This window comes from Engystomops pustulosus, chromosome 8, assembly GCF_040894005.1.
Source record: "Engystomops pustulosus chromosome 8, aEngPut4.maternal, whole genome shotgun sequence".
Lineage (NCBI taxonomy): Eukaryota > Metazoa > Chordata > Amphibia > Anura > Leptodactylidae > Engystomops > Engystomops pustulosus.
The window spans coordinates 36,008,592-36,019,435 of NC_092418.1; the positions used below are offsets into that span (position 1 = coordinate 36,008,592).

At 41.3% G+C, this 10,844-nt stretch overlaps 1 protein-coding gene across 4 annotated transcripts; it reads left to right on the forward strand.

Annotated features, from left to right (window-relative positions):
* The first annotated feature begins 712 nt into the window (after nt 1-712).
* CEP20 (centrosomal protein 20) lies at nt 713-8,676 on the forward strand. Of its 4 annotated transcripts, none has more exons than XM_072120651.1 (5): nt 720-875; nt 2,462-2,659; nt 4,812-4,896; nt 6,021-6,127; nt 8,460-8,676. In XM_072120651.1, exons 1-5 carry the CDS (start codon nt 848-850, stop codon nt 8,534-8,536), a joined length of 495 nt encoding a protein of 164 aa, XP_071976752.1. In that variant the 5' UTR covers nt 720-847; the 3' UTR covers nt 8,537-8,676. The 4 variants fall into 4 exon arrangements, with proteins under 4 accessions (XP_071976755.1, XP_071976752.1, XP_071976754.1 ...); XM_072120650.1 differs by lacking the exon at nt 720-875 and adding an exon at nt 1,030-1,152; XM_072120654.1 differs by lacking the exon at nt 8,460-8,676 and having other exon boundaries at nt 713-875; nt 4,812-4,901.
* The last annotated feature ends 2,168 nt before the right edge of the window (nt 8,677-10,844 follow it).

Here is a 10,844-nt window from a genome sequence, read left to right on the forward strand (position 1 = left end):
TGTCTATATACTTTATGTATTTGTGTATATGCTATGTATATGGTGTGTTTATAATGAGAATAATTCTTTAGTTATATAGCGTAGCCCAAAACATCAAGGGACTTTGGCGTAGAAATAAATGCAGACAGCGACTTTTCACGTGTGAGAATTTGCCAGCTACAGAGAGTGCGCAGGCGTGGGGACAGTAACACTGACGTGAAGGTGGTGTATAGGGGAAAATAATCGCACTTGCTAGCAAGAAGCTAGCATTTGCGTTTATTCCAGGCGCAGAGGCCCTGATAAATACCCCATATGTGTTTATAATGTATATGTACTATACAGAATGTGTAGATGATGTGTATATACCATATGTGTGTTTGCAAGAAACCTGCAGTGGAGCCCCTGAGTTCAGGGTCCAAAAACTGGTAGTTTTGGCAGTCGGGGCTACTGACAGGTTCCCTTTAAGAAGACCTTAAGAATATTGAGTGTGATGTGCCTAAAGTAAAAAACTATACAAATCATATTAAAGAAATGATATTTCTTGCTTACTTTATAAAAAAAATTGTTATGAACTATTGGGTCCATAACATCTGTTATATGTTACATATTTGTTACATAACTATCTGTTATAAAACAAGTGTATAACTGTAAGGTCTTACGGTACTGTTCAATTTTTCATGTGCAAGTGAGCTCAGCAAATATGGCCGCCGCACCGGAATCACTGTTCCCTTTCTGGTTGTATCGGAACATCGCTCTAGTGTCAGCCTGAGATTACGCAGGGGGACGGGTTTGCACAAGTGCGCGTGCGCAGAGCTGTGGCGGTTGCCGTTTGACTGTTACTCACAGCTGTTACTAGAGAGAGAAAGCCATGGCGACTGTGTCTGAGCTGAAGGCTGGTGAGTTGTTATTGTTCACACGGGCGCGTTATACTGTTATTTTTCTAACAACTGGAGATAAAGCGCCCGGTGACTGCTCTGGTTCTGACGGTTCCTTATCTAGCTTATTCCCCACTGAATGCTGTAGTGATATATATATATATATATAATATATATTTATACACAATATTATTATTCCATGCAGTGGTCACTAGTATGGAGGTGCTGCCATGCTGCAGTGGGGCTTCTTCTGGATTCACATGAATGAGAGTAAATTTGGAGGCTATTTCCCCCATATGTAAGTGAAGCATATCCCAGATCAATGCTCCTCATGGTGTAAGAAGTGATGGAGTTACAATGCAAGATGCAGTAGTAATGCGTCGTTCGTGAACAAGCCGGCTCATCCATGCGAATGACGTGAGTCGGCTCACTAAACCTCACCCATAAATGTCTCGCCACGCCCCCTTTAACTCGATAAAATCAGGTTAGAAGTGGAGTGGTGTGGGGTGACTTACTGGCCTGCTGATCTCTATTTTATTTTTAATAGGGAGCAGGTCAGGAGCCAGAAGAACCGGCTCTTCTTAGTGAGTGGAGTCTAATGAGCCACCAAGAAGAGCCAGAATTCCCATCACTATTATGCAGTCACACTAGTGGGCACAGATGTCAACACTGTATCCCCACCTTCCTGTTTGTCCCCCCCACCCCATGCCACCCTAAATTCCCCTACATCTACACCCTTGATCCCATCAGTCACAACATCCCATCAGATGAAATAATGCCCCTTTTATTTTAGTAATAATCAGGCTGGTACCAGCACCAGTACCCCAGCAATGTAAGGACTTCGGGTGATGTCACACATGGCGTTTTGAACCCGTTTTTGGTCCGTTTTGAAGCAGTCCGTTGAAAAACTCATGCGTTTTTTGAAAACTCATCCGTTTTTGACAGGTTTTACGCATGCGTTTTTGGACGGATTGCTTAAAAACGGCCCAAAAACGGGTTCATAACGCCATGTATAGTCTTACTTCTTTACAAGTGATCTGGTGATTGAGTGTGCGCCCACAAGTTTGTTTTTTCAGATTCAGTTTTTTATAGCCAAAAACAGGCGTGGATCATTATGGGGAGACAAATTTTACTTTTACTCCATTCCTGATTTGGACATCAAAAGCTGCATCTGAAAAACTGAACTTGTGAATGCGCCCTGAGGGCGCGTTCACACGATGCACTGTGTCAGGTTTTTTTGATGGGTTTTTGATGCATTCTAAAGGCTTCAGCCTTGATCACATGCAGAAGATACATTGCGTTTCCATTGAATCTGCTGAAAAGCAATGTATCCTCAGCATGTGATCAAGGCTGAAGCCTTTAAAATGCATCAAAAACGTATCTAAAAAATTGACGCAACGCATCGTGTGAAAGCGCCCTTAATGTGGATGAAAAAAGCCCATCCTCTACGTCTCATATCTATGGATGCATTCAAGCTGTGTCTTCCTTTTGATGGTCCACCTTTGGCTGAGTCTTGATATTGGACAAAATGTTTGTGAATTTCCATAGTATTGTACAGTACAACACAGACATCGGAGGTTTTAAAAAAATCTTTTATTTTCTGGTAGTTTTGACAGAAACGCTGGATAAAAGAGGTGTGTTGGGACAGCTGAAGGCTCAGGTCCGTGCTGAGGTGTTTGCTGCGTTGGATGATCAAAGTGAACCTAGACCGGTTCTGTCCCATGAAAATCTTCTAATAAATGAAATGATCCGAGAGTATTTGGAGTTTAACAAATATAAATACACATCGTCCGTTCTAACAGCAGGTAAGCTCCTCACATCGGTCTCCAGTAACTGGTTGCCTTGGGATTAATATGTAGTATCATTAGGGCAGTGACTGTGGTGTCCTGCATCAAGATACCATCATATTATTACATTTGGCTTAGTTATTACCCTCATAGGGTCTCTTCCCTTTGGGCCTAAAACCTTCAAGGGGGCAGTTTTTGTGTGTGTAATATATATATATACACACATAAAAAATTCTGCTCAGTACACTGCTCAAACAAAGGGAACACATAAATGACACATCCTAGATCTGAATGAATTAAATATTCTCATCGAACACTTTGTTCTGTAAAAAGTTGAATGTGCTGACAACAAAATCACAAAGAAATCATCGATGGAAATCAAATTTATTTAACCAATGGAGGCCTGGATTTGGAGTCACCCACAAAATAAAAGTGTACAAACACACTACAGGCTGCTCCAACTTTGATGAAATCTCTTTAAAACAAGTCAAAATGAGGCTCAGTGTTATGTGTGGCCCCCACATGCCTCTATGACCTCCCTACAACACCTCGGCAACCCACACAAGTGGCTCAGGTAGTGCAGCTCATCCAGGATGACAGATTAATGTGAGCTGTGGCCAGAAGGTTTGCTGTGTTTCTCAGCATAGAGTCCAGGAGACAGGCCAATACACCAGGAGACGTGGAGGGGGCTGTAGGAGGGCAACAACCCAGCAGCAGGGAGGAATAGGAGAAGCACTGCCAGAGCCCTGCAAACTGACCTTTAGCAGCCACAAATGTGCAAATGTCTGCACAGTTGTTAGAAACTAACTCCATGAGGATGGTATGAGGGCCTGATGTCCACAGATGGGGGTTGTGCTCACAGCCCAACACCGTGCAGGACGCTTGGCATTTGCCAGAGAACCCCAGGATTCGCCATTGGTGCCCTGTTCTCTTCACAGAAGAGAGCAGGTTCATACTGAGCACATGTGACAGACATGACAGTCTGGGGATGCCGTGGAGCAGGAGGTCATACAGGCACGTGGAGGCCACACACAATACTCAGCCTCATTTTGACTTGATTTACGGACAAGACAAAGACATCAAAATTTGAGCAGCCTGTAATGTGTTTTTCCACTTTGTTTGGGTGACTCCAAATCTAGGCCTCCATGGGTTAATAAATTTGATTTCCATTGTTTTTCTTTTTTTTTTTTTCTGTGATTTTGTTTTTGAGACATTCAACTTTGTATGTTACAGAATATTCAATGAGTATATTTCATTGATTCAGATCTAGGATGTGTCATTTAAATCCCTGTGGATGCGTCCCTTTATTATTTTTTTTTATGCATTGTATATACATACTAAATTCTCTAGAACCTTCCTGGTCTCAGGGGCAGCCAGTGGGGGCCTCAGCAGTATCTTATGTGAATGAACAAATCATAACTATAATGTGCAAAATTACTGGGAATGCTAAATGCAGATATTGTGGATGCACCTTTCATAACCATATGTTCATAATCTTCATATAGCGCCATCATATTCCGTAGCGCTTTACGAATCGTAGAGGACATATACAAAAAAAATACTACATTATAAACAGTCATGGGGAACAATAAGAATGAGGGCCCTGCTCTAGAGCTTACAGTCTATGAACTTTATGTTAATGCTCTGGTTATTACATGAACTTGTGACCCAACCTCCCTGCTACAGTGCGATAATACTGTGCATCTTTTTAGGAAGGCATGTAATGGCCAGAGACCCCAGGAGCCCAGAGGGTGGCACTTGTTCTTTATTAACATACAAATAAAGTTTGTTTTTATACAGGAGCGTTTCTCCTAATAAACATTTTATTTCTAATCACTAATTGTTAAAAACACAAAAACTCATGGTAGTTTTTCTTTAAGGCATAACCAAACGTTCACACATTTATGAATATTGTGTTGGAAATTTTTAGTTCTTTTTTCCAATGCTTTAGTCATTTATTTTTCTTATTCTAAAACATTTACATTTCATTATTGATTTTCTAGCTTGGCCTTTATGGGGAAAATCTTTATTCAGTGTGTACTTCTCAGCCAGACTCTTATTGTATGAAATTGTCTTTGAGTCATTTATATGTACAACCATCTTTATGCTACAAATTTCTTTTCTGTTACTTTTTAGATATTGCTATAACAGAATTATTTTTGTTTTACAGAAACTGGTTTGTCTGATGTTCCACTGGACCGTTGTTTTCTATCAAGAGAGTTGAATCTTGTTGAAGACTCTAGTGCTCAGTCAGTGTAAGGTGCAAGAAATGATCTAGTGTGGCTCTCATCCCAATTTTCACACTTTGTCAATCAAAAGACAGCGTCTTAACCCTTTCACGACCATACAGCTGTATATGTATATTTACACATATGAGGATAGGATAAAATGATTCCAGCATCGAAAAATAATATCACTTCCTTTATTGGTTACATCTTTAAATAACAGACAAAGGGTTACTGCCACCCGAAGCGGCTGACCTGCTTCTGGTAAAAAAAAAAAAAAGTATTGATGCTCTCAATCATACCAAGACTATGGGGATCCAATACCTTTTTTTTTTTGCCTAGAACGTGTAGGGTGCTTGGCGTGGCAGTAATCCTTTGTCTGTCATTTTAAGATGTAACCAATAAAGAAAGTCATTTTTTTAATTTTTTCGGTGCTGGAACCATTTTTTTGGAAAAGGATCGACACTGTACATATTTATAACCATATGTTGGTAAAAAAAAAAACTAAAAGTTTAATGGGGGAAAAATGTCAAGGAAGCACATCTTCACATTTTTAGATATCTTCTAATGTCATAGAAAAAAAAAGCTGAGTAAAAATTATTACGATATGTAAAGCTGTTCAAAAGATGGCGTCATTACGGGGGCAGACCTTGGCCCAATCGCATATGCTTTTCTATGGAAACGTATGCAGCCGGTAACCAGAACCCGGTGTCTTGCATTATAACAATGCAAGACACCGGCTTCTAGTTACCGATCGCTTATGTTTCCATAGAAAAGCATATGCGATTGGGCCAAGGCCTGCCCCTGTACATTAGTGCTAGGTACACGTGACCTCGCCCTTAAAGAAAAACAGAACTGCAAAATTTGACCTGGACATTCAGGCATCATGAAGGGGTTAAGTGGGTTGTAGGGAATTTGCAACTATCATAAGAAATGTTTGTGCTTACCCCTGCGCCAGCCTCAATGGGATTTTCCAGGATTCTTGGAAAACCCCTTAAAGGTTGTATAAGAATCCCAGTAATGATGTTGCTGAGCTGCACATGCCAGGGCAAGGTTGTTATAAGCAGCAAATGTTGACTGTTGCCCAATACTCCTTAGGAACGCTCTGCATGCTCTCCCATGTATTCTGCTGACACGTATTCTTGCTTTTACAGACCGGTCCTGTATGGAATGCTGGCACATTTCTTACACGGACACAAAGAGGTGCCTTGTCCCTCCTCACAGAGGCGCGCGGAGAGCTCTGCAGACAGAATATCAAAAGGTAAATCATAAAGTCCATTTTATTTTCTAGCAGTGATAACAATGCACTTCCAAACAGACAGGATCTCTGCTCTTATGGGTCAGATTATAGCCGGATTTGGAAAAGGTAATGGTAAGCTGAAGGCCATAACCCTTGTCTTTGTATAGCATATATTCCTGTTGGTCTGAATGCTGTATTAAAGTTCATCCATCTTATAACAGAATGGCCTACTGCTAAATTAGGACATCGCTTTATAATCACTACAAGGTGCACCCCTGGGGCCCACACTAGTCCTAAGAATTAAATGGGCACAGTGCTGCCTTCCTTTCTAAGTTATCCCTGCACAGCTCTGCTCACAGACACATGGTGGTGGGGGAAACTTTAGCCATGCTGCAGTTCAATGTCATTTTCTGGGATGCCATAGTGCAGTTAAAAAAAACAAAGTAAAAAAAAGTAAAAAATGTTTCCCCTCCTAATTGCCGCCCCATGACTGACCACTAAGTGATGGAATGTCCTAGCAATATGTCATCACTTCATAAGATGGAAAGCTCTGTAAGTAAATCTTTCTTAAACATAAACGTCTTCCTGGCACCTGCTTTACTGTTTCCTTTACCATCAAAAGCCATCATAATAAACCCGGGCCACTTACTCATTACCAGACACACTGACTGTGGTTATCTTCTTATACTTGTCATCTATGGCCTCCTTCCTTCTAAAAACAAATTATGCTAATGAGTCTGAAGGGCTGTTGGGGTAGTTACCAGAGCCCCTCTGTGCTGCAGCTTCACATGCCATTATACTGTTTAACTTTACCCTCTGCATAATGTAAGTCTGAGGAAATACTGTTCTAGTTTCTCACGGAAACCAATCAAAGCACAGCTTTAACTTTTTTAAACAAAAGCTCAGCTGGTTGGTTTCCTTAGGCAAATGGAGCAATTCCGCTTTAAGAAACTTCTGATAAATCTCCCCCAATATGCGCATGTGGCAGGATATTAGAGGAATTCAGACACCTTTATCTTTAATACCTGGAGAACACAGGAAAAGTAAAAATGTTTGGACCCTAAACCATAGCTAAATATAGGCATTCTTTCAAAATATTAAAAAAAAAAAAAGTTTCCAGTGCATCTCCTGGAACATTATGTGGCGCCATTATGGAGCACAGCTTGTCCCGCAAAACTCATTTACTGAATTGCATTTAAGTGGCTCATGGTTCTCTACATATTAATGAACACACTTCTGTTCTCAGTGTTTTGGAAGACCTGTAATGATTTTTGCTTCAGTTACCAGTAGGGGGAGCTACTGATCTGTTTATATTAAACCTTTGCACTATAGAGCAGACTTGCAACTTTCCTGCAGGATTTTTCTTTTACTTTTCAGATTTTTGCTTTAGGAGTAGAATGTAGAAAGTCCAAACATCTCTGCCCTGTCGTGTGTAAACTTGTCAAATCAATGTATAGGTCTTTGTTTAGGCTACTAACCCCAGAGAGGCGAGGGGTGGAATGTGCTGCCCAGATTTCTCATTCTTTTCCCTTGGCATTCCTTGTTATGACTTCTGTGCTTGGGCTGTGGAGACATCCATGTCCTATAACCAGGGACAAGTCTGGCGTCTCGTTTAACATCTTAAAAAGTTAATAGTAGCAACAGGTTAATGTAAAATTTTCTTAAATTGTAAAAATTTTATAGTCTGATATTTAAAAAAACAAAAAACAACTAGTTGTTATTTAGACAAGGTGCTAGATGCACACAGGAAGATTTCGGAAGACTTGTGCTGCCATTAGACCTGTTGTGGGGTGAAGTTTTGCAGGGTACAGCCAGGGCGTAACTACAGTGGTAGCAGCTGCTATGGGGCCCACAGTGTCAGGTGGCCCCATCATCCAACCTGATAATAAAGAATGGAGGATGTGAACCATTATAAATATCTATATCCACATCTGCACATTGTACAGCATAATGTGCATATAACATATGTAATGTATATATGCAGTATATGTGTGTGTACATGGTCTATTTGTGTGGGTACAAGAGTGTGTAAATACACATAAATATAATTTGTGTGTGTATGAGTAAAGAACTGTATGCTTATGTATATAGGTAGATAAATGTATGTGTATATATGTGAGTTTAACATGCATATTTGGAAGGGGGGCCGCATTCAGAAGTCTGCTATGGGGCCTTGCCTCTCCTACTAACCCCGCTGGATACAGCAGTTATTGTGATGAAAGCATAGGTTACTTTCTAAATAATTTGTGCACTCATTTTAAATATTAATGTACCGTATTCTAATTTATACATTTTTCTTTTGAGTCTTACCCTTCCACTACTTTTTTTTTTCTTTTTGTTTTGTTTTTTTTAGGTAATCTTCTAGAACCAACAAAATATATGGAGCCAAGCACTTCGCAATCCTACCTACTCCAGGGCTCACACAGATAATGCATTGCTCTTTATAGCTTGGAATCCGTTTTGGTGAAAAACGGGAATTTGTATATATTTTAATAATTTTGTTGTCATATTTAGCATTCTGCTATTGTTTATTATTATTATGCAATAAATTATTTTGAGTATCTGTAACATCCATGTATTCAGCACATTGATTTGTAAATGTAATTTAACATTATGTAATTGTAATATTTACTATTCCTTGTTGTCATATATGCATTTATTTTAGCTTCTGTAGGTCTACCAATAACTGATATTGTTTGTCTAATTAAAATGTATACAATTTTCTAAAAATACTTCCTGTATCAACTCCTTGTGGTTTTTCTAGATCTCTGCTTTCTGTCACTCTAAAGCAGGGGTCTCAAACTCAATTTACCTGGGGGCCGTTGGAGGTAGATTCTGGGTAAGGCTGGGCCGCATCAAGTTTTCCACACAAAATGCGCTTACAAAATATCATTATTCAGATTCAAATGTCATGGCGTCTCCCAGTGCAAGGAAAGCCCCAAGCTGGGAGACGTGTTTTCTCTATGAACGCGTCCTGTGTACCGAGGGGTCCCTTTAGGACTGTGCGACCTTTTGATCACCTTTTATAGATTTTTTTAAATGTTTTCAAAATGGCAAAAAAGTGCTATTTTCAATTTTGGGCACTATTTTCCGTTACGGCTTAAGCGCAGTGAAAAACCGTTAATATATTTCGATAGATCGGGCATTTTCGGATGCGGTGATACCTAATGTGTATATGATTTTTACTGTTTATTTATATTTATATCAGTTCTAGGGAAAGCGAGGTGATTAGAATTTTTAGGGTTTTTTATTATAATTTTTTTAAAACTTTTTTTATTTTTACTATTTTTCAAACTCCCTAGGGTACTTTAACCCTAGGTTGTCTGATCAATCCTATCATATACTGCCATAGGTGGGGTTTTCCCTCCTCATTCATTACAATGTGCTATCAGCACATTGCAATGAAGGGGTTAAAACGAAACAGCCTCTTCATTCTTCGGAAGACCCGAGGCTGGCGACGGATCGCCGCTCCTCGATGACGGGGAGCGACGATCCTAGGCATGGGCGCCAACATCTTTTTGAAGCTGCTGGTTGCTTTGCCGGCAGCGATCACTGTGAAAACACCCGCGATTGGTGTTAGCACAGATTGCGGGTGTTACTTTGAAGGGTGATGTCAGACGTGGCGCTTTGTCTGCGCTTGCAAATGCAGACAAAGCCGTGCCCCCCGGGGCGGCCTGCGGCCCAATCGCATCTGCGTTTCTATTAAATTAACGCAAACCACCGGCGACTCATTCCCGATCGCAGGTGTTTCCATAGAAACGCCAATGCGATTGGTCCGCAGGCCGCCCCGGGGGGCGCGGCTTTGTCTGCTTTTGCAAGCGCAGACAAAGCGCCACGTCTGACATCACCCTAAGTCTTTGCTGCAATATGCAGCAAAGACTTACCGGCTATGGAGAGGGTTCAGCCCGTGGGCCCTCTCCATGCAGTAGGACCCGCTGCGCGCCGTGAACCAGTTAATTATTTCATATGCTTCCCCCCCCACAATGAATTATATTATATCCTCCCCAACAATGAATTATATAATATGCTGCCCCCCACAATGAATTATATTATATCCTCCCCAACAATGAATTATATAATATGCTGCCCCCCACAATGAATTATATTACATCCCCCCACAATGAATTATATTACACCCCCCCCCCCCACAATGAATTATATGATATCCTCCCCCACAATGAATTATATGATATCCTCCCCCACAATGAATTATATGATACCCTCCCCCACAATGAATTATATGATACCCTCCCCCACAATGAATTATATAATATCCCCCCCACAATGAATTATATAATATGCTGCCCCCCACAATAAATTACTTCATGTTCTGCCCACCGATCCCCTCTCTCCACCAATGAATGATTTTATACAATAAGCCCCCACCATGTTTTTACTGCTGTTTGATGAAAAAAGAAAAAACCCTCATACTCACCTCTGGCTCCCGCGGCTTCTTTCCTCGTCCTGCGTCCGGACAGGAAAGGGTGCGCGGCCGCGTGATGACGTCATCGCGCGGTCGCGCATCCCAGTTCATGGAGCGATGTGCGCCGGGGTGGTTTTCCGGCCACATCGCTCCAGTAATAGTGCTCGAGCGGCCGTTTCCGGCCGCACCGAGCACTATACAGTGACGGGCAGGAGCTTCCTGTCCGGACGGACGGAGGCTCCTGCCCGACTGCCAAGGCGAGCCCTCTCCATGCTGCGCGACCAGGTGGGGGCCACAAAATATTGTCCCGCGGGC